This window comes from Cuculus canorus, chromosome 20 (genome assembly GCF_017976375.1).
Source record: "Cuculus canorus isolate bCucCan1 chromosome 20, bCucCan1.pri, whole genome shotgun sequence".
Taxonomy (NCBI): domain Eukaryota; kingdom Metazoa; phylum Chordata; class Aves; order Cuculiformes; family Cuculidae; genus Cuculus; species Cuculus canorus.
The window spans coordinates 8,185,527-8,209,015 of record NC_071420.1 but is presented as its reverse complement, the minus strand read 5'-3'; the positions used below and the strand labels follow the sequence as shown (position 1 = coordinate 8,209,015).

Genomic DNA, 23,489 nt, shown 5'->3' with positions numbered 1-23,489 from the left:
ACGGAAAGCTGGATGCAGTTTCTGAGGCCGGCAGCCGTGGCTCCAATCTTCTCAGTTGTTGCAGGGTCCTTATATCGTAATAAACCAGATCCAGAAACAAGTCAACTGTCACAGTCAGACACTGTGAATTACACGCTGTGGATAAAGCAGGGATTTAATCCTTTTTAGTCTTTAGCTTTTGTGAACAGGTTGGTATCTCATTCAGCTCCAACTGCAGTTGTAAAAGCAACCTCTGCCTTGCTAGTTCCTCTCCTGCAGGAAACCGCTTCCATAGGAGAACATAGGAACTAAATCGGAACATAATCCCTGTGTTAATACCATCATGCATGAGTCACCCTGGCAAATTAGGTAGCTGGCTGCATTACTGCTCAGCGATTTAGGGATTCATTTCATGCTTGACAGGAGAAAACATTGCACGGATTGGCCATCCTCCCTTGAGTGGGAAATGAGAAGGGATAATGAGCCCTCAGCTTGCCCGTGGAAACTGCCAGGCAGAGCGCTTCTTCCAGCTGCAGGTTTGCGGCTCTGTGGGACTTCAGCTGAGCGTTTCTTCCTTTCAGCAGCTCCCCTTCTGCAGGATCTCAGGCACAGTTTGGAGGAGAGATGTCACAGGGGATCAAAGTCTCCCCTCTCCCCGTGCACATCCTCGCTGGGTGTGCTCTTACAGCTCAGCTTCCTCAGACTCTATGCAGAATACTGGAAGGAAGAAGGGAACAAATAGTCAGTCTGCTGACTTTTAATCCCTGCTTTCAACTTCTTAATGCCACCGCCTGCTGAGTTTTCTTTCCAAGGACAAGTAGTGAGGCACACTACAAAATATTTGCCCAGAGCAGCGGTGGCTGCCCCATCCCTGGAGGGGTTCCAGGCCAGGTTGGATGGGCCCCGAGCAACCTGATCCAGTGGGAGGTGTCCCTGCCCATGGCAGGGGTGTTGGAATTAAATGGTCTTTAAGGCCCCTTCCAACTCAAACAGTTCTATGATTCTATATTCACCTCTTAGCAGAAGCCCCAGCCACGCTCCTGGACGATGATCCCTGAGGAGATCAGAAAGCACAGAGGAGCTCAGAGCCCATTTCTGAATTCATCCTCCCTTGGTGGACAACTTGTGCTGACACTTGGTAGATACAGGGATTTTATAGCTTTGTTCTGCCAGCAAAGGCTGTAACAGGCATCGTTACAACAGCAAAAATGCATCGGCGATGTTAATTGACTCACAGAGCACTTTGCTGGGCTTATGCCTGGAGGGTTTCCCAGAAAACCTCTATCACCAGTGCTTTGGAGGACATCTGTTCCTGTTCTACCTTCATAGCATCATTTATCACTTTTGAGGGGGTGGATTTATGGTAGCCCCTGTGCTGCTCTGATCACCAAATGAGGTGTGGTCCATTCCAGCAGCTTCACTGAACCTTTTGGGCACCAATCAGCCCTGGTTGTTCTTCTGACAGCTCTGAACACAGTGGGCACCCTCCCTGTTGCAAACACAGTGCCACTATTTGAGCAAAAAGCCAGGCCTCACCATGACCAAAGCAGAAATGTAATCCTTTCCTCCAAGGAATTTCTCCGTGGAGGAGAAATAAATGCAGAATTGCTTGTAAAAGTTACTGTTATAGCACTTCTCATTTTTTTCATGGATAATCTGACTTCCTTCCTTGCAGGTACCTAGCTAACACCATGAGTACCATGCCTGGCTATTCCATAAACACCTTCAGAAAAGAAACTGCTTGGAAAAAAAAAAGTTTCTCTGCAGTCCCATCTGAAATAGGTCATTTTATGCTATTCTCTTGGCTTGCTCAAGCAAAGAGATGCCTGGCAGCGAGATAGCGCTGCTGCAGGTTCCTCAGGATGGGGCTCCCGCATCCAGCTGCATCCGAGCAGAGCCTGGTGTTGGACCGCAAGGAGCAGTGGGTGTCCGTGGGGAGGTTGGATGGGCCTTGGGCAGCCTGATCTAGTGGGATGTCCCTGCCCATGGCAAAGGATTGGAACTGGATGATCTTGAAGGTCCCTTCCAATCCAAACTGTTCTATGATTCTATGGGCAGGAGAAGAGGCCGAGCTGTGTTTGCTACCAGCCAGACCACGTGCACGTTCTATTGAGAAGTGATTTCATGCCATGTGCAACACACATTGAATCCTCAACCGAAGAAGAACAACCTGCCTTTGGTGCAGCGTCCCCTCCAGCACAGCTTCCGTCAGAGCCAGTGCTGCTGCAATGGGCTGCAGAAGATCAAAGCAAATGCTGTAACACAGAGGGTAGGCTGACTGTGCTTTGCATGGCCAGGACAAGCCTGAAATACTTTGCGTGGCTTCAGAAAGATCTGATTCCGAGGGTTTGCCCGCTGCCAGCTTGGGGAACACAAACCCTGGCAGTGGAGCTGCCAGCACTTGGTACAAATACCATCCTGCTGGGTCTTTGTAAGCGCTCAGACAGTAGAAACCCAACAACGAGACCAATACTGGTCGCAGTCCCTCTTGCAGCTGGAGTCCTAGCTCAGTCTGGAGCAGGGCGAGCAGCACTCCCCGCTCTAACCAGCACGGACAGACACCACACATTTCTATGTCAGCACAGGAGTTTCTCTTCCTCTTTCCCTTTCCCAGTGATCCACGTACACTCGGCTGCTGAAAGCTCAGCTGGGTTGGCTGCGAGCTCTCGGCAAAGTCTCCAAGAGCCTGTTTTGAGCTGCAACAGCTAAAGCAGAACCTGGGGCTGCTATTCTTCCATAAGTGACCGTATCTTCCCAAAGGTCCCGCAGATGGTTTGAACTTAAACTGCCTTGAGGGATTCTTCTCCATCAGAAACAGGTTGCAGCTGGTAAAGGGACAGGGTCTGTGGCTGTAGCAGAGCAGGGAGGGCTCGGCGGAGCCCAGGGAAGCCCTGACGCTGCTCAGCCTCCAAAACTGCACAGACCAGAGGGGTTTGGGGGGTTCCTGTGTGCAGCACAGAGCGGTGCCGCCTGAAGATGCTCAGAAGCGGTTTTGAGCTCCTGTTGGAGGAGAGCAGCTCTGGGGCCGAGACAGGCACTTTGCCACATCCGTCTCCATGATTGGCATCAGCCAGAGACTTGGCAGGGCAGGGAGCAGGGTGTCCCCGCTCCCCTCACAGCCTCTGGGGGCTGCTGGGCAGCAGATGGCCCCACCAGCAAGGGGCAAAGCTCCAGCAGAGCTTCCTTTGGCATCAACACAATCCTCCCACCCTTAAATAAACACATCAAGCATTTACTTTCTTCTTACCTTTTCTTTGAGAGAAGAGAAGGGCCCAATGCAGGGGCTGTGTTAACATAGTCTGGTTCATCATCCGGGCTCTCCGTCTGCAGAGCTGTGAGGGAGGATGAGACCACTGATCAGGAAAACAGGTTGATCAAAATCTCATTCCCACCATAGACAACGCGGGGGTCCTGCCAGCGTTGAGCCTTCGGTGCTGACGTGTTCCTGTGCTTGGGCTGAGCAACCTCAGATGACAACACCAAGGTCTGCTTGAAGGGGCTTCAGAATAGTCGTGGAAAACTGGCAAACGCTGTAAGCGGTGAGCACGGACAGCTTTTCAGAGCCCAAAGAGATAGGCTTCGATTTAATCCAGAGAGCGTGCAAACACGATAATGAGAATCAGCTTGCTTAAGCAGCTTCCACACCGGAGACAGGCAGCTCTTATATATATGTTTATACACATCGCCAGGACAGACTCCCCCCTTCCGCAGGGCAGGAAACCACACGATAGATTAAACTGCTCTTTAAAGCTTAGCCGAAGCAAACGCACCCCGATGGCTGCGGGAGAGTCACAGGCTGACCCACCAGATGTGCGTGAGGTTCTTTGTTTGAAGGGATTACAATACTGAGCTGGCACCAGGGCCTCTTCAAAATGTAAGAGGATAGAGGACACGAAGAGCACCATCGCTCTGTAGCATCCTGCGGGCAGGTTTCAGCACAACCACCTACACAGCGGCCTTTGGAAACGTCCTGTCCATCACAGCAACGTTCAATTAGAGAACACGCAGCAGTTTGCACGCTGCCGTAGATGTTTGTCACGGACCAGTGGGCTAAAGATAACTCAAGGCGGGGGTGATGGCTGCATTGCCCTGAGCGTGGTCGATTCTGGTCCAGTGCACCAGGCACCCTGCCCGTGAGCCCCATCCCTAAATAGTAAACGATTGCTACCATACCTTCCGCTTGCTGGAGTTTCCATACGTGTATGGCAGCGCTGTTCTCATAGTCTACAGCGTCATCTGTGATGGAGAAGAGTTTGGACAGGATGAAGCTGAACGATAAATAGAATAAAAATGAACCTTTGTGAAACCACCCCCTCCCTCCGACCGCCTCGTGCACGTGGCTGAGTTTCCAGCCGGGCGATTGCTGTCCTGGCACAGGTCTGCTGACGCTGCCTCATTGCTTTTCCAGCCCTTACCGCGTGCCTGGATATCTGCAGGCATGACGAGGATCAGACTGGGTCCTGCTGCTCCTGCCCCCTCGGATTGCTCTGTACAAAGCCAGGCAGGAGCAGGGCAGGCTCTAGCAGTGCAGACAGCATTAATTCGCTGAAGGAAACCAGCTTGACTTCCTATTTTGGTTGCAACATCCCAGGAAGGACAGAAACTGGAAGCCCTTAAGAAGACACTGTGGTCCAATGCCATCCTCCAGCAGCTCACAGGCTGCAACATTCTTGGGTGGGACATGGTGAGAAATCTGAGCTGGGGGCTATAACCAGGATCAGTCTTGGCTGTAACAACGCTGAAAGACCTGGAGAAGCAATGCAGACCCCAAAGCTCCTGAATTGCTGCAGGGATCTCCTAATCAAGGGAGTCAGCCAGGAGGTGAGCTCTTGGCAAGTAAGGTCTCACCTGCAGAAAGGGAAAATGCTCCAGGTCTGCTCTGTGCCTGAGGAGCCCCTGCACCTCGGCTCCACCAGCACGGAGCTGGTAGGAAGAGCTGAGCCTGTGAACGCTGAGGCTTTCCCTTGGCTGAGCAGGTTGTCTTCCCTCTCTGCTCTTCCAAATAACTTTATACAACAGGCACAGACCACAACAGCAACCGACCTACCTGCATCAGAGCTGCCACAGTCTCCAATGACAACGTTTTGATAAGAATAGGAATCCTCCTCTTTCTCTGGTGGAGAGAAGAAAAAGGGGGAGAAGAGCTTAAGGAAGCATAGATGACCTGGGAACATCCCTCAGCGCCTGCTGGAGAGGGGTGTTTCCCACAACAAAACACATATGAGCTAAAAAATCATTAATCACACTGACAGCCTGGGTGCTGAGACAGGGCATCACCAGCACAATCGAACCAGGCAATTCGGGAGCACCATCACCGACACCACGGAGTGCCGGCAGAGCTGCTCGGGCCACAGCACCACCCACGGAAGCTCCTAAGGGCGAGTGGCCAAGTCCAGTCCCGAGGCACTGCGATTTTTCTTACAGATAGGAATAAAACCCAATAAGGATAATTACAGCAGCTGCTAAGGTGAGCAGGGGGTGGATCAGCCCTGGCGAGAGGTTAACCTCCCGGCACCCAGCCCAGAGCAGCCGTCAGGAGGGGTTTTGCTTCCCAGTGAGGATTAAACTTGTGACTGTAGTGTCTTCTTGGCTTATTCTCAATTTCTGAAAAGGAAACCCCATGGCAGAGGGGTTGGAACGGGATGATCTTTAAGGTCCCTTCCAACCCAAACTATTCGATGATCATTGGCTTATTCTCAATTTCTGGGAAGGAACTCTGCCGCAGACCAAGCATGACATCTGTCTTAGCTCTCTACACAAATTATTAGCATCTAGAATGAAAATTGGCTTAAAAGAATTAAAAAACCCAAGTTCTTTGTTCTGTTGCTGGTCATTTCAGCTCCTGGAATGAGCCCGTGAGCAGCTGAACCACACGAGCGCCTGCACTGCTAACCTCAACACTCACATCCACTGCTGCTGAAAACACCCCTGACACCCACCAGCTGGTGTGGTCACTGCTAGAAAAGCTCACGGACAGTGTAAGCACCGCTGACACCCATCCTGTGACCCTCCAAGCTTCTCCAGGGCCGAAGGGGAGAAGCACAGAGCTCAGCCAGGACACAGCCCTGCAGCAGCGAGGGCTCTGCTGCCCAAACCACAGCGGGCAGAGGGGAAGGCGTTCGCTGAGTGTGCAGCTCAAGACGGCTCTGCAACAGCTACACTGACTATGAAGCAGCCCTCAGCCACACAGAAAGCATTCAAACTAATGAGGGATACAAACCCATTCATTTAAATATGTTCAGGTTTCTCTTTCTCCCTTTTTTTGCCCATAAGTAGGGGTTTTTTTCAGTAAACAAGATATATTTTATCTTTTTCCCCCCCCTCCACTCAGTCTCTTTAAATAAGATTTGTGTTCATAGAATCATTAGATTGGAAAAGACCTTTGAGATCGTCAAGTGCAGCCGTACCTGTCCACATCTAAATCATATCTCTAAGCACTTCATCCACTCGTCTTTTAAATCCCTCCAGGGATGGGGACTCAACCACCTCCCCGGGCAGCCTCTGCCAGTGCTGAGAACCCTTTCAGTAAACAAATTTTTCCTAATGTCCAATCTAAACTTCCCCTGACACAACTTAAGGCCATTCCCTCTTGTCCTATCACCTACTGTGTTTCGAAATTCAATTTAGATATAAGTAGATTGATGCATAAGTCAGCACAGAAATACGCCGAGCACCCAGGAAGGTGAAAATGTTTCCTAACTGCAATATTTGCCTTGAAAAAATGCACTTGAATGGAGTGATGCATTTCATTCCACCTTCATTCGCTACCCTGTAAACCAAGCGCACAAAATATATGAGGGTGTCTATTTGTCACAAAGCTTCTGGATGAGGATGCGCCCTGTCCTGGGCATCTGGGCAGGATCCTGAGGGACTGCAGCCTCTACTCACCCTAACCAGACCGGGCTACAGGCAGGAAAACAGACTCGTTACTCCAAATGTTCCTGCAGCAATGGATGATTTGCTGCTGCCCAGAGATGAGTCAGACTGAGAACAAAGCAGTTTGTGCAATCGGAGCCACGGATGCGTTTGGGTTGTCCAACTAACGGATGGACTGATTGGGGTTTGGGTATCTTTATGTTCCACGGTTCCATTGCACCCTTTAACAAATGCGAGTCCTGGAACGCAGGCTGCACAGCAATGGCAAACAGACCTCAGCAAGGTCTCGTGGGCTCCCTGAAGGCACAGGACACCTGCGCTGGCAGCTGGAGAACAAACGCTTCTTGCTCGTGTGGAGGCCTTACCTTTGGGTGGTGTGAAGAACTGAGCGCAGTTGTAGTAATCCAGAGCTATGGGCTCCCTGCGAGAAGAAGAGCAGCATGAGTTCCTCCTGCCCACGGCAGCCCGGGGGCTTCCTAGCCTGAGCTACAAGGAAGCCAGGAGGGACCAGTGTGGCTCCACCTGCTCGCGCTGGTGAGCAGTGACCGGCTACTTACACGTAGGCAGCGTCCCCAGTGTCCCCTTGCAGGAGGTCCTCTGAAAGCACAATTTGCCATCAGCTCAACCTACTATTGCACAAACCCAAACTGCCACCCCAAAGCACTGCCGGATCCGCAAGCGCAGCTGTAGCAGGTGTTCCCAGAAGCCAGAAAGCCCCAGCACAGCCTTAAATTCCATCCGCAAGCAGAGCCGGGAGACTGGAACAGAGGGGAGCAGCCTAAATCCCCTCCAGCCTCTGAGAAAACCAGGGCTCGCCGCTTCTAAAGGATAGATCCAGCTGGCACGGAGATCAAGAATATCCTCCCCAGTTTGGGAAAGGAGAGCACAGCTCCATATGCCAGTAATCCTCTTTGGGTAAGTGCCAGCTCCTGCTGCCCCAGAGGGAGCAGAGGGCTCGGAGCATCCTACCCCCTCCACTCTGCCCATGAATCACATGTAACGAAGCAATCACTAAATTAACAACCCCAGAGCTCTGCCAGCCGCAGTATTGGCTGCCTGCGTGCTCCCCGATGGCTCTCATCCTCGGTAAGCTCTCCTCGCCTCGGCAGCTTTCCCTCCCCACACCCTGGGACAGCACCTACCTGTCAGGAAATTCTGATATCTGCACTCAGTCCTGCTCCCTGGGGAAAAGCAGAGCAGCACGTTACGCTCGAGCGATGGGAGCAGTTTGACCATGAAACCACCGAGCGTCTTGGCATCAGCAGCTCTGCCCCGCTCAGCTCTTTGCTTGGGGCCAGGGTAGATGAGCTACTTAAGGGCATCATTTAGTGGCAGATAGGTGTGGTTGGACTCGATGATCTCGGAGGTCTTTTCCAACCTGGTGATTCGATGACGTGGCTGCAAGGTTGGATACCCCAGGGGTGGGATGGACAGGGTGATATTTTAAGTAATCCATCCAGGACCGGGGAGCTGCAGCAAGATGAGCTGGATTATAAACCCAGACCCAGGGTAGTTCTTATTAAGCATCGCTGTGTAGAGAAGCATCATGAGTAGGTGCTAATAAGTGTGGTTCATTTTATTGCCTCCCAGCTGGTGTCCAGGATAACCCCTACTGTGCCCTGCCCGGGGTTCCAGCAAGGAGGTTCCACCTCCTCAAACCAGTGGGAGCTTCCAGCCAGCACCTACTCAAACGAGCGAGATTTGCAACATCCCCTTACATGAATTTTGCAGTAAGTCATTCCCACGTGGATGGAGAGGGCACTGAATGAGTGTCCATCCCAGGGGAGATGCTCACCATATCCCAAGTGGCAGTAGGCACCAAGCTCCTCAGTGGTTTTCCTAGAAGAGAGAAAAAGGAGGTAAAATCTCAGGTCTGAGCAAACCATATCAGGGGTTATAAGCCACAGCAGTGACTCAGCCAGAAGGACCATGCATGAAATCTCCCTGTGAGTTCACCTTCCACATTATTCAAATTGCAGGGGGAAAGATTTAGAGTAGGCATTAGGAAGAATTGGTAGCTGCCCCATCCCTGGAGGTGTTCCAGGCCAGGTTGGATGGGGCTTGGAGCCCCTGATCCAGTGGGAGGTGTCCCTGCCCATGGCAGGAGGTGGAACTGGATGGGCTTTGAGATCCCTTCCAACCCAAACCATTCCAAAATTCTGTTCAGTGATTCAATGGGAAATTAAGAGATTGTGATCAAATCCCAAGAAGGGAATCACTATGCCTGAACAGTGCAGCAGAGTTATTGTAGCCAAGTAGATCTTGGGGGTCTTGATGATGGGGAGAAGGGAATTTCTCATGTCAAACTTTTTATAAGCAAAGACTATTTTTTTCATGATGTACTCATTATGGACAGCCACAGCTCGTTTCCTCGGAGTTGGTTTATTAATTGAAGCTTGCCAGTAGAATGCAGTCAGGCTGAAGAAAATCCAAATGAAATCTAAACGCACTATTGAATATCAACAAATTGAGCAGCCTGACCCGGTTGAAGAGGTCCCTGCTCATTGCAGGGAGTTGTACCAGATGACCTTTAAAGGTCCCTTCCAAACCAAACTATTCAAAATATAACCCAAGCCACATCCAGAACCGAATCCCAGATGCCAAAACCTTTGCATATATTGGGTGAACTTCATCCAACCTTGGCTCTACAGCTGGGTTTTGTTTGGGCTCTTTTACGTACCTCGCTATTGATAAATTTACAGGTTCTTTAATTTGTTCCAGCCTTCGGGTTATAGCTAGTATCAAGAAAAGAAAGAGACGTTAATAGTTACAGTAGAAGCTGATATTTCAATGAGAACACGACATCCACCAGAGAGGACTCCCCAGGTATTAGCAAGCATTTCTCTAACGCATTCCGCACCAGTTTCTAAATTGTTCCTTGGGCATATATAGTGGCCAAGATGGATGAAACTTTGAGCAACCTGGTTGCTCAACCATGGGAGGTGTCCCTGCCCATGGCAGGCGGTTGGAGCCGGATGGGTGTTAAGGTCCCTGTCAACCCAAACCATTCCATGACTGAGAGGTGGTGTCTGTGCAGACCGCAGAGCTGGCAGACACACACTGGAGGAAGCTATAATCCCAACCACTGCTTCATTTCCTATTTTCTCCCAAACCCATTTGATTTAGGGACCTTTCCCATGCTCACAACCAGTAGGTCATAAGCTTCGGTGCATAGAATCATAGAATGACTAAGTTGGAAGGGACCCACTGGGTCATCGAGTCCAACCATGGTTGGGCTGCACTGAAGCAAAGACTCGTAGTGAGGTTATGGGACTTGGTCACGGGGAAAGGAGTGGCCCCGCAGAGCCTGTCTGCGCTGGTGACATTTAATACAGACCCCACCGGCAGCTCATTTCAGGATAAAAATCAAATGGTCAGTGCGTAACCCAACTTGCTGCAGGAAGCAGTAAGAGGGGGAGAAGTGAGTCACCTCGATTGATTCGGGTTCACCCACACTATTGCTTCAAGAGGGCAAACAGAGTGGTTTGAGGTGTCCAGGTTGGTAAGGCACTGCATTTCAGTGACGTTGCTTTGGTGATTCATTTTCAATGCAAAGGGAGATTTTTTTTTTCCCTAGCGCTCAGAATTCACATCTCTAGAAACATCTAAGGTGGCTTCAGCAATCTTGGTCTAACACCGTTTCAAGACCTGGCTTTCAGGTGACCTTTTTATTTTTACTTTCCCCTCATTCTCCCCATGTAGGACCCCCACCCTGCAAGGGAAGAGCGCCGTCCCATGTTCATACTCACTGGAATGGGATCGAATCACCTCAAAACTCTGCTGGCTTTCAAGCCTGGAAAAAACAGAGGTAGACCCCAAAATTCAACTGAGGTTATATCACAAGGAAAATTGATGCAAGAGGTGGTGATCAGAGGGAAGGGAACACAGCCTCCACGCTGGGCTTGGTGAAATACTGACATGATTCCCTCTGTGTGTCATGCAGGACCCACAGTAGCTGCGAGAAACTTCCTGGACTCTGCTTTGACCCTTTAAAAAGTCAAGATGTGCTCATGGGCCATTGGCAGAGCAGCAAACATCAGCCAAGGGAAGGACCCAGGTATGACAGAAACATCATTTAGGGCAATTCTGACTCTGACCCTTTATGCACATTTGACCCATGCCATGGCTTCAAACCCCACTGCTGCACTCCCGCTGCTGTCCCTGCCCCTCCCAGCATCCCTTAACACCAACCTGAATAAATACCATCTATGATCCATAACAAAAATACCACAGGTGTCCAATAACCTCTTCACTTCGCAGTTAATAGGAGAACTGCTCTTCAGCCACAGATGCACCCAGGCACTTGCTAACTCCAATTTTGGGACCCTGAAAGTATCCTTTTCCCCCCAGCTCCTTTCATCCGGGCCATCCCCTCATCCCAAGGCAGCACAGGCAGAAATGCTGGCAAAGCCCCTCATTGCAAAGTCAGCAAATAGAATGTGTTAAACCATTTTAATTGCAAAAAACTCTTAACTTAACCCAAACCAGAAGCAGAAAAAGAGCACGTGACAACACAAGCCATAAGTCAACCCCCCTAATTCAGGTATGATTTTCAAGAAGTCAGGACAATTTAGAATGAATCCATGGGTTTTGAAGCCTACACTGGCTTTTCCTTCAGTCTCCAATGGACCACACCAAAGCCCTTGCCTGGTCACAGTGGGACAGAAGCAAACACCCCAATCCCATGGAGACCTTCACAGAGCCCCTTTGCACCATGCTTTCTCCTCTCTCAAAGGTTACAAGCCAGCTTTTAATGTTAATCTTTCTGTGATTTAGCCGTGGTTTGTCTGTTGCTGAAGGAAATAAGGGGCTTTGTGTGTGTGCCGTGCGTTTCCTTCTTTGCCTTTACTGCAGGGGGGTGGTCGCTCTGGCACAGAGTCCCACCAGCATCAGCCAAAGACAGGGTCTTGTTTATGAAGTTACCCACCTCTCCTTCATTTTGGAGGACAGAAGGACAGGATAAGGACTTGCCTTTCCACTTCTCCACAACCTTTTACCATCAGGCATCACAGTCAGAGGTTCAGTTTGGTTTTGGATTATTCTTTGTAGAGGCGTTACCCCCTCAGCAGCGCCCTGGGTGGGGGCACACCACCCTGCACACCCCAATCTGGGATTATCTTATTCTATACAAATCCAGATTTCAGCTGTGAGGCATGGAGCGGGTCTGGCTCTGGGCAGGGTCTCAGCCTGCGTGAGCAGTTTGGGGAAGAAGTGCAGTGGTGAAAGACAACTTACTGGCTCCTCCGGTCACTCAGCTGCTTCTCTCGCTTAGGAGCTGGAAGAGAAAGGGGAAAAAAACATGTAGAAAAGGGTGATTTGGGAGTTGAAGAGAAGAAAGATCAATAAATCACTCACGAGACTTCTTCAACCAGGAACACGAGAGCACAGTGGAGGCAGTGAGCAGCAGTTGTGATAGTTTTGATGTTTTTTAAACTGTGTTTCATAGAATCACAGAATGGTTTGGGTTGGAAGGGAGCTCAAAGCCCATCCAGTTCCACCTGCTGCCATGGGCAGGGACATCTTCCACTGGTTCCGATTACTCCAAGCCCCATCCAACCTGGCCTGGAACCCCTCCAGGGATGGGGCAGCCACCACTGCTCTGGGCAACCTGGGCCAGGGCCTCCCCACCCTCACAGCAAAACATTTCTCCCTAAGATCTCATCTCAATGTCCCCTCCTGCAGCTGAAAACTGCTCCACTTCACCCCATCACTACCCTCCTTCCCCTCTACCTGACCTCTGGCCACCAGCAGGGACCTGCCCAGCTCAACTGCCAGGAGCATCTCCGTGAGGGCAAAGCTCCTCAAGTCAGTGCACTGTTGAGGAGAACCAAACCCCCTTGGAAGGGACACCCCAAGAGGAAGGGAGCTGCCTGGCATGACCCCCCAGCCCAGCTCAGGGCTCTGGGAAGAACCTTACCGGAGAGCCGGCACTTGACGCAGAGGCTGACGGCAGCCCCCAGCAGCATCAGCGCGGCGGCCGCCCACAGCAGCTCCATGGCCCGGCCACATCCAGCCTGAAAGACAGCAGCGAGGGAACCTGTGAGCACTGCGGCATGTGGAGCTGCTCAGAAAGCTTTTACCCCAACGAGCCACACGCTCTCCGCCTTCAGAGCGCCAAAGAGCCAAGCGTTTGCTGAGGATGCAGAAGAGGCTTCATGGGGGTTATGCCACCTCTCTGAGCTGCTCTGTTCCGAGGGGCTGCCCATGTGTCTTCAGTTCCAGGGAGTTCTGAGCCCACCTTGGTGCCCACCCCAGAGCCAAATCCCCATTTCACCGTGCGTAAGGAATCAGAATCATTTGGTTGGTAAAAACCTTTGAGATCATTGAGTCCAACCTTATCTGACCACTACTGAACCATCTCTGAGCACCTCATCTACCCATCATTTAAATGTCTCCAGGGATGGGGACTCCACCACTGCCCTGGGCAGCCTCTGCCAGAGTCTGAGAACCCTTTCGGTGAAGAAGTCTTTCCTGATGTCTAATCTGAACCTCCCCTGGTGCAACTTGAGGTCATCAAGAAGAGAAGAGGCTCATGGGGTTCCCCTCAGGGTATTGGCACAAAGAGGAAAAACTGACTTGGATTTACCCATTGCCAGTCCCATAACCCACGTTGCCATTGTCACACACTGCCAAACGATGCTGTTTTTTAATATCAAGAAGAGAAGGCAAAAAGGAAGGCACTTTGAAAGACCCAAAGACGCCCAGGCCTTTGTATGAGGCGCTCTGGTTATTCCCCTACACCACAGAATCACTTTAAACATTAAATTCCCTGCAGTTTTTCCTGCGCTGAGCTGGCTCAGACACAGGCTCTTCCCCTCCTTCCCATGACAGACTCTTCCACAAACAGCAGCTAACATTTAGTAACAATCAGCATGACTTGGCTCCGATTTCTTCCTTTAAAATACAAAACATCCTATAAATATCACAGGAAGCAGCCTGCTGGCTCTCAAACAGACTGTTTAGCCCATTCCTATTCCCCAGGGCCAGATTTTCTTTACTTACAGATTATTTTAATTCTTATTTTTAATAAACTTCTTCTTTGGCCCCTCGGGATGTTTCCATTTGCCAAAGGCCAGCACAGCGTTGCTCTGCCCGGTAGGAAGCTTTCTTACCGCCTAACCTGATCCGCTTTTATTACAATTCAAGCCTGCGTTGTATTGGTACATCCAAGGGCACACGGGGCAGGGAATGGATATTAGAAATCAATAAATCATTTTAAAGTGTTATGGAATCATAGAACAGTTTGTTTGTTTGGAGAAGAGCTTTGAGATCGAGTCCAACTGTACCTGCCCACTACTGAACCAGATCCCCAAGCACCTCATCTACCCATGTTCTAAACCTCTCCAGGGATGGGACTCCACCACCTCCCTGGGCAGCTGTTCCAGCACCCAAGAAGCCTTGCAGTGAAGACATTTTTCCTAATATCCAATCTAAACCTCCCCTGGGGCAAACTGAGGCCATTTCCTCTCCTCCTATCCCTTGATACTTGGGAGAAGAGACCAGCACCCACCTCGCTCCAACCTCCTTTCAAGTACTCATAGGCAGTGATACGGTCAAGATACTTAAAAACAATCAAACAAATACCAAGAACAGATGACAGAAACCCGCAGCTTGATCCTGCCCCGCTCAGCACCTCCAGCATTTACATAAAATAGAAGAAATAACATTTCCCTGCTCAAAATACAAAAGACGCTGACACCCTATTCAGATAGGAGAAACCCTGATGGTCTCCTTGCAGCAGCTGAGCCTCTCGGTGCTGAGCGAGCATCCTCCGGCCCGTGCCAGCAGGATGCCGGCAGGAGGTTTGTGATCCAGTTTGGTACTGGAATCCCTGTTCTACACCAGGCTTCTGATTTCCAGGGCGTGGTATAAATGAGTGGGGGACAGAAGAAGGAGCAGAAAGACACCATCTCCCTTTCCTGCTCCAGCCAACCCTCGGGCACAGCGCCGCTGCGACCCTGCCAGGAGGGAGGGATTGCTGAGAAGCTGCCTAGGGTTTGCTGTCAGCATCCTCTCAGCAGAGCCCAAACACCATCCAGATGCCCCCAGATGACTCCACCCAGCAGGATGAAGGCTTGGCTTTGAGACCATCCTCTCCTTCTGTGAGCAAACTGGGTTTACTTCTACTCCGAGGCTGTCAGAGCTCGCAAGGATGCAGCAGCTCCTGGCACTCACTCCATCATGGTTTTGCTCTTTATAGACCCCTTGGGGTTCCCTGCAAAGTTTCTTGCACTATTTTCTGGAGAAGAGGGGATGAATTGTTTTAGACTAACAACACACCCAGTCCCCCCCCAGACCCACAGGAGCAGCACCCCAGCTGCAGTCAGGGAGCTGGGGACACAGCCTGCTCAAACCCATGTGGTTTCTCATATCATTTTTCCTTGGCTCAACATCCCCCATGGAAATCATGAGCTGTGGATCATCTGCAAGAGGCAGCGAAGGGAAGTTGGGCCAATGCTGGTGACCGAAATGTATAACACAAACTGCTGTGACACTGATGGTTTGTTTGGGGTTTTTTTGGTTATGTTTTTTTTTTCCTTCTTCTCTTTTTTTTTTTTTTGGAAGTAAAGGCAAAGCAGCACTGAAGGCACTCGACAACCCAGACCTAGTCTGAACCTTTGTAGGACAGGCTGCCCTCTCCCTTCCAGAGCCACTTTGATCCCTGCAGCGAGACAGGAACACAGCAAACCCAGGCTGTTCTCAATCCCCTCGCTCGACAGGAGCGTGAGAAGCGGTTCTTTGCAGGGCACATCCCATCCCCATCACAGCATCGCCCTGTGAAAGCTCCCACAGGTACCCAGTCACAAGCACAGCACCATCCCAGAGGCCGGGATTTGTGTCCAACCACCCAAGCCTGTGGAAATCCTTTCTTTTGGGACAAAACCTCATCTGGGAAGGAGCCGATGAACAGATTTACGACAAGCGGGAGGCTGAAGGCACCGCCTCACAGCTGGCAGGATAGAAATAAAATCTTTGGAAGGCTGAATATGACTTCCCTGCTCTCCACATTGGAGGGAGAGTGAGGACAATGAGCAGGCTGGAAGCACCGAGGGGGGTGATGAGCCCAGAGTGGATCACAAGTAGGTAAGGAGTTAACTGCTTGCTGATCAACCTTGGTTTCGAGCTGCTGAATTCAAACAGAGGGAGAAAACAGGTTCGCATCTCACTTCAGCTCTTTAAGAACAAAATTCAGAGAGTGCCCTGTTGTCTTTATACATTTCTCTGCTCTCCTTTTTAATTGTTTTTTCCCCTTTTTGCACTGACACAAGCTTCTCCTCGCACGAGGAAGCGGGTGCCTCGGGTGAGCCCACGCACCGCGGCCCCAGACCCCGGGAGCACCTGCTCTGGCTCCGTGATTTTTCTCCAGGGAGAAAAACACGCTGGAGACTGGAGAAAGTCAGGATAAAGTCACAATCTATGCTGCAGGGCCCCTCTCCCACCAGGGGAAGCCGTCCTGAACAAGGACTGCTCTTCTTGTGGCCTCGGGTATTTTTAACAATCAAAGCAATGCGCTTATATTTTTTTTGGTAAATGGGAAGAATTAACAAACTTGGAAAAGACCATAGAATCATAGAGTAGTTTGGGTTGGAAGTGACCTTAAGGATTATCCAGTTCCAATCCCTGGACACCTCCCACTGGATCAGGGGCTCCAAGCCCCATCCAACCTGGCCTGGAACCCCTCCAGGGATGGGGCAGCCACCACTGCTCTGGGCAACCTGGGCCAGGGCCTCCCCAGCCTCATAGTGAGGAAATTCCTCCTTATGTCCAGTCTAAGTCTGCCCCTCTCCACTTTATACCCATTCCCCCTCATCCTATCACCACAATCCTTTGCAAACAGCCCCTCTCCAGCTTTCCTGTAGCCCCTTCAGGTACTGGAAGGTCACTATAAGGTCTCCTCAGAGCCTTCTCTTCTCCAGGCTGAACAACCCCAACTCTCTCAGCCTGTGCTCGTATGGGAGATGCTCCAGCCCTCGGATCATCTTTGTAGCCTCCTTTGTAGATCCTTCAGTCTGTAGACACCAGGTCTTGTCAGCCTGGCTGCTGGCGTGGAAGGTTTCCAGTCCTAAACTAAGGATTAAGCCCAGTAATGGGGCTCATTATAAACAGCCAAGAGAAGGGGAGTTGGTTTAATCAGGGGAGATGAAAAGTCTCTCCCTTTTAAGGCTGCTGAAAGCGAGAGAGAGAGAGTACACAGACATTCACCATCGATCCACGCGAGAGAGAAATGCCAGAGGGAGAAAAGTTGAATTTAAATAAGGCAACACTGGCTTATAAAATGAGAGGGTATAAGCTGGATGTGCGCAGGCTAGAAAGGAAATTCCTAATGGATGGAAAGAATAGAACTTTCCAACAGCAGCTGAAGAGGCAAAAAGCTCACTTAAAACCCTTTAAGAGTATTTTAAAAGTACTTAAAGTTTTTGCCAAGAAAAAACAACTCGGGAGAGCGAGGCTTGTGGTGATGCTGCATCAGCAAAAATGGTTGGGTTTCTGTAAGACCATTTCTGATGAAGTCATTTTAGTTCTCAGAGGTTGAGCCCAATCCCCAAAATAAAGACCAAAACTGCAGTTTTATGTCTTTTTTTTTTTTTTTTAGAAATAGGTTGAAAACATAAGATCTCAAAGGCAAATCTCACAGGGTCTCCTCTCCCCTCCGGAACGCTTTGTGGTCTGCTCCAGTTTGCAGCACATTAAAGCTAATTGGGAGCGACTGGATGAGTCACCCGCGTGAAAGAGAAGGAGGAGAGTTTATTTAAAACCTCACTGTCTGAAATTCAGCTCACGGACTCGTTGAACAGATGCAACGTTCAGCTTGACTCAATGTCTCTAACGTCTCTAAGAAAAGCAACTCCGCTCTCCGTTCGTCTGCGCTGCACAGATTGCAGCAGAAAGTCCCATCAGTTTAGAAACCGAAGTCTCAGACCAAGGAAGCTCCTGTGGTTGGAACCACTTCAATGACCAGCATTGAGCCTCCGGAAAAGCTCCTTTCCAGAGGTCTGCACAGCCCTGTTCCTACCAGGTTTTATGCCAGTGTAAGGTTTCTTAGGAAAGCTGCTGCTTTGGAGCTCAAGTCTAGTTTTATACAGCTATTCGAGTAGACCAGGCTTGATTTCTTATCAGGGAGCAGTAGGTGTGTTTCGGTACAATGCAGGACAAGAGGGAAAACTGGAATTGATATATCAACTTTAGGATAGCTGGCTAAGGTTGAGACAGGCTGAGAGAGTTGGAGTTGTTCATCCTGGAGAAGAGAAGGTTCCGAGGAAACCTTATAGCGACCTTCCAGTACCTGGTGAATGTCTGTGTACTCTCTCTCTCTCCCTTTCAGCAGCCTTAAAAGGGAAAGACTTTTCATCTCCCCTGATAAAACCAACTCCTCTTCTCTTGGCTGTTTATAATGAGCCCCATTACTGGGCTTAATCCTTAGTTTAGGACTAGAAACCTTCCACACCAGCAGCCAGGCTGACAAGACCTGGTGTCTACAGACTGAAGGATCTTCAAAGGAGGCTACAAAGATGATCCGAGGGCTGGAGCACATCCCATACGAGCACAGGCTGAGAGAGTTGGGGTTGTTCATCCTGGAGAAGAGAAGGCTCTGAGGAGACCTTATAGTGACCTTCCAGTACCTGAAGGGGCTACAAGAAAGCTGAGGAGGGGCTGTTTACAAAGGCTTGTGGGGATAGGACTGGGGGCAATGGGTATAAACTGGAGAGGGGCAGATTTAGACTGGACATAAGGAGGAATTTCTTCACCATGAGGGTGGGGAGGCCCTGGCCCAGGCTGCGCAGAGCAGTGGTGGCTGCCCCATCCCTGGAGGTGTTCAAGGCCAGGTTGGATGGGGCTTGGAGCCCCTGATCCAGTGGGAGGTGTCCCTGTCCATCGCAGGTGGTTGGAACTGGATGATCTCCAAGGTCCCTTCCCACCAAAACTATTCTATGATTCTATGCTTTAAAAACCTCAGGTGGAAAATGCAACACAATCCTAATCACAACAAGCCTGCCAGAACAAGGAGGAAATTCACAGAAGCATCTTGTATTTGCCCATAACTTCCTTTGTTCCAATATCCTTTACTGCTGCTCTGGAGTCCAGGGGACACCACATCAGGAATTGCAGATAAAGGCAACCCACAGGTACGTAACTACATACTCCTATGTACTCCACAGCAATGAAAATCATAGAATAGTTTGCATCGGAAGGAACCCTAAAGCCCATCCAGTTCCATCCCCTCCACACCTCCCTCTGGATCAGGGGCTCCAAGCCCCATCCAACCTGGCCTGGAACCCCTCCAGGGATGGGGCAGCCACAACTTCCCTGGGAAACCTGTAAACAATATCACACAGGATTATCCCATAACGATCCTGTTTTGCTGAAATGTCTGCCTCACAGCCCTTATTACACTGAGCATTGATCACAAGAGAAAACGTATGCCGTGACAAAGCTCTTTTCGCTCTGGGATTAGTATCAAGCACTGAAATGCAATAAAATAAACACTTTCACGTATGGGATGCTGGTCAGCCCTGAAACCGATGGAGAACCCAGAAACCATCGTTAAATCCAGCTATTTTGTAGGGTTTAGAGGGGAAAACGCCATGGGCTGCAGCATTCCCAGCAGCTGCAGGCAGGATCCAGCAGCAGGACAGAAGAGGTCTGGGATGAAGCAGCTTAGCTCAGCCTGAATCTTCCGGACTGTTCTAGTAGATGTGAACGCAGGAATAATGCGATTAAAAACAGCCACAGTGCCAGCAGCAGATGGAGTGGGAGATGTAGAGAATTATATCCTAAAATGAGCGGTCTGGGTTGTGGGGGACAGACTCCTGTCTGGGGTCCAGAGGGGTGTGAGCACAGCTGAGGGAAACGTTTGGTGATGTTGGTACCTTGGAGCGTGGCGGGTGATGGCCACAAGCTGCAGTGAGGAGTAACGCCCAGCACGTGGCTTTCCAGAGACTTTTTGGAGGGATGACCTTGAATTCTCTTTAAAACAGTCATCCAGATCTCACCAAGGATCCCTGAGCTCCCTGCAACCAGTGGGACACCCCACCTGTCCCCACAGCCTTCATGTGAGCTCCACACCCCCTCGGGTTCCTTTCCCTCCTCGCTCTCTCCCACCTTACCTGCAGCCTCAGACGCTCTCCCCCATCCGTCCCGTCTCCTCCTGCATCTCACCGCCGCAGTCACCAGGGCTGGAGCTGGTTCCTCCAGGGCTCGTTAGCCAGTTTCTGGTTTCCTGTCATCATCTGAATCACCGACTTCAACATCCGCTGCTCGGCCAGGCAGCCCCTCACGGGCTCACGTAGGGACCCACGGGTGGCGCTTGCACAAACTCACCCCCGGCAGCCTCTCCCTGGAGCATTTCAGAGAATCCAAGAATGTTTTGGGTTGGAAGAGACCTTAAACACCATCTAATTCTAACCCCCTGCCATGGGCAGGGACACCTCCCACTGGATGAGGGGCTCCAAACGCCATCCCTTAAACCCCTCCAGGGATGGGGCAGCCACCACTGCTCTGGGCAACCTGGGCCAGGGCCTCCCTCACAGCAAAATCCTTCCTAAGATCTCACCTAAATCCTCCATCTTTCAGCTGAAAACCGTTCCCTTCACCCTCTCCCTGCCCTCCCTGATCCAGAGCCCCTTTCACCACTGGCGGCTGCTCCAAGATCTCCCCACAGCCTTCTCTTCTCCAGGCAGTTTGGTTTATCTGCTGTGGGGGGAGAGGAAGAAGCTCGGATGGTGAGGAACCACAAGCACCACCGAGGTCCTTTCCCAAGCAGCCCTTGAGTTTCCGATGGAGCTGGTGCCCAAAACAGTTCAAGTTTCCTTTTAGCAAAGGGCCTTTGCAGGATTTATCACTGCACGCTGGGAGCGGCAAATGCTGCCTGGAAAAACTCAGAGGAGATAAAGCAAATAGGAAATGCTCTCTTAGTTTTAAGAGATGATACCAGCCCTCAAAAAGGCAGCAAACAGCTAAAAGCAAAGCATCACCGTTGCTAATGGCCAAACCTGGAGTTCTTGTCCAGAGTTGTAAGAATAAAACCATCTCTTATGCCTCAGCCCTGGCTGTCTGCAGACATCGAGCACAATTTCACTGTGCTCTTAAGGAAATAGCAGCACCTTAATTTTATTTTGGCGCTTGAATAGAATAAGAAGGTTTCATGAATTACTGGGAATTTATCCCCTTAGAGCTCTGTTACAGCAGGTGAGATACGTATCCTGCTGTAGGAGCAGGGAGGTCTCCAGGTGCAGGTAACAGCCCTGCATGGTTGTAGCTACCAGAGTGCGATAGAGAGTCGGGCACAGCTTTACAGACACAAACAAAACACCACGTCCTGCTGCCTCTCACCCAGGCTCTGTAATCCCTCTCTTCTGTTCTGCCACCAGCATCACTGTCTGAAGGGAAATCCCTTTACAGTTAAATCAGGACCCTCTCAACCAGCCGCTTCCATCCATCTCTCTCGGTGACAGGAGATGACTACCACCAAACTGATACACCAGCCACTGTTTACAGCTTTTGCAGCTCCGGGATTGAGCTTTGCTATCGAGCTTTCAGAGGAAATATTGCTTTGAAAAGGTAGTTAACCGCTGCGTGTGCAAATCTATCCGGACTTTCTCTCTTCCGATTCTAAGGTGTCAAAATAATTGCTTGCACACAGCTTTCCAAGCGGATCCCACCTGGAATCTGGGTGCAGAACCATCAAATGGTTTGGGTTGGAAGAGACCTTAAAGATCACCCAATTCCAACCCCGCTGCCAGAAGCCTGTCTGAGAATCAGTAGATATAATCCAATCCACAGACTGAGGGAGAGACACCCAGCTTGGAATTGCTTGCGTGGTTTCTGGCTGCCCGCGGTGTAAGGAACACTAGGAAATGTGAAATGGTTTTCCAATTGCTAAAACAGTCGCTACAACATCAGCATTTCCAGCAGAGCTCTCGGCTATTAAGTGGTTTATTAGGGGCTTTCCTGCAGATTTTTTATGCATTTAAACATACAAAAACAGCTCTTTATAGCAGAGCTGATGCTCTGAATACTCTGGAGACAATTGTAGGTTGTCTTTCACACCAAAAATCTATTTAATTTGGAACAGCCACTGCTAAAAAGGTCCCCTATTTGCTTACAGGTTCTCTGACGGCTCTCGCAGCTCCAGAAATGACTCACGGCCACAGCACAGACGTTACCACAGTTGGCACGGGCTGGAGCGAAGGCACCTTGTGTCAGTCCCCCAGGTGTCTCCTGGATGGACACAAACAACTCCTCAACCTGTTCGGAGCAGGGAGAGACTGCTGCCAAGGCCAAGGTGTGGAGCAGCTGGGTTCCCCCCAGAGTGTTACAGCAACTCTTGGGTAGAGCGATACCCTTTGAAGGGACCAGCCGACCACCTCGATTTCTGAGATTAGAAAGTAAATTCCTGCGGGAGCACATGGAGACTACCCAACTTCTGTGTATTTCTCATGAGAAGGGCTCAATGTAGGGTTTAGGAAGAAAGCCTTCCCCCTGGGCTCCTTCCAACACAACCACAAGGCCAGGCCAAGCCCCCTCTCCAACAGACAGTAACCCCTCAGCCATCAAACCCAGCTTGGGACACCAGGTTCTACCTTGTGTCTGTCCTCTCCTTCCTGTAACCCCTGTGCCACACCTAGACCTGCTGCTAGGAACCACTTCTGGTCCAATAAAAGGTCAAAGACCCAGGAGCATCTTGCTTCTATCTACTGCAATAAACTACAAAAAACATAAAATGTCACCTTTCCGTGTCCTTTTCAGAGCTTCCTCATTTCAGTTTAGGTTCCCCTCTCAGCTCCAACTCCTAAAGTCAGGGCTAACCAAGCCCTCTTTTCTTTAGCTTTTAACACACAGTTACATAGCTGTAGAAATACCTCTTTGAGCCCAGAGAAGTGGTGAGAACCCGTCTCCCACTCTGCCCAGCTTACCTGCTGGGGCTGGGTGTCTGAATGCCCTGGGGATTGGTTTGCATCCTCTCAGATGAAGGTGGGATGTGCTCAAGGGCCACCTGGTTGGCTTGAACCCAGTGTTATGACTAATGCTGAAATTCTCAGTGAAAGAAGGATGAGAAATCAGTGCATCATCTACACCTGAGCCTCCTGCAGGAGCACACCCAACGCTGAAAGGTTTCCCAGCTCCACTAGGCTCTTTTCTCCCAGCATTCAAATCCCCCTGGCAGAATAAGCCCCCATCTCACCCTGACCACTCATTACTTGTTTTGCCAAGTTTTCAGGGCAGCTTTAATGAAAGCCACATCCTGGGAGGAAATTTTCTGACACGCTAAGGCAGCGCAAGGCACATTTTGGTACAGACCCAGGAGCGGCTTTCCTCTTGGCTGTTGTTGCGTGTGCGTTTCCCCAGCTAAGGGGAAGTGCCACCCACCGCCCTGCCCCAGCTGCACACCCCACTGCAAACCTGATCTCACTCAGCTGAAAGTGAAAGCAGCTCAGTTACAGCTGAAGATCATAGAATCATAGATCAAGATACCTGCTGCTACCACCCAGTGGAAAGACCGCTCACAGCTCGGGCTTCTGGGTGCTCCACAAAAATCTGGCCAAGTAAGGTTTGCAAAGACCAGTCCTGTGCATCCCTACGGCACTACAAAGCTTCTTCCCAATCCTATCCTGCTCAGCTCATCCTTGTAGACA

General features: G+C 50.5%; 1 protein-coding gene and 1 long non-coding RNA gene across 2 annotated transcripts; both read right to left on the bottom strand.

Annotated features, from left to right (window-relative positions):
• Positions 1–630: 630 nt before the first annotated feature.
• Positions 631–9,708, bottom strand: LAT2 (linker for activation of T cells family member 2). Its single transcript, XM_054085400.1, has 10 exons — positions 9,705–9,708; positions 9,536–9,590; positions 8,651–8,694; positions 7,998–8,036; positions 7,413–7,452; positions 7,221–7,276; positions 5,027–5,092; positions 4,153–4,215; positions 3,227–3,311; positions 631–696 (listed from the first exon to the last, which is right to left on the bottom strand). Exons 1-10 carry the CDS (start codon positions 9,706–9,708, stop codon positions 678–680), a joined length of 471 nt encoding a protein of 156 aa, XP_053941375.1. The 3' UTR covers positions 631–677.
• Positions 9,709–11,829: 2,121 nt separating this feature from the next.
• Positions 11,830–23,094, bottom strand: LOC128854190 (uncharacterized). Its single transcript, XR_008453160.1, has 4 exons — positions 22,770–23,094; positions 19,962–20,191; positions 12,773–12,869; positions 11,830–12,130 (listed from the first exon to the last, which is right to left on the bottom strand). It is a non-coding gene; the product is annotated as an uncharacterized LOC128854190 (long non-coding RNA).
• Positions 23,095–23,489: the final 395 nt, after the last annotated feature.

Excerpts from the sequence above, each read along its gene's own strand:
- LAT2 (XM_054085400.1), bottom strand. Across the intron at positions 7,277-7,412 it reads ACTGGGGACGCTGCCTACGT|GGAGCCCATAGCTCTGGATT; the intron begins GTAAGTAGCCGG and ends TTCTTCTCGCAG. Across the intron at positions 3,312-4,152 it reads GAAACTCCAGCAAGCGGAAG|CTCTGCAGACGGAGAGCCCG; the intron begins GTATGGTAGCAA and ends CCTCCCTCACAG.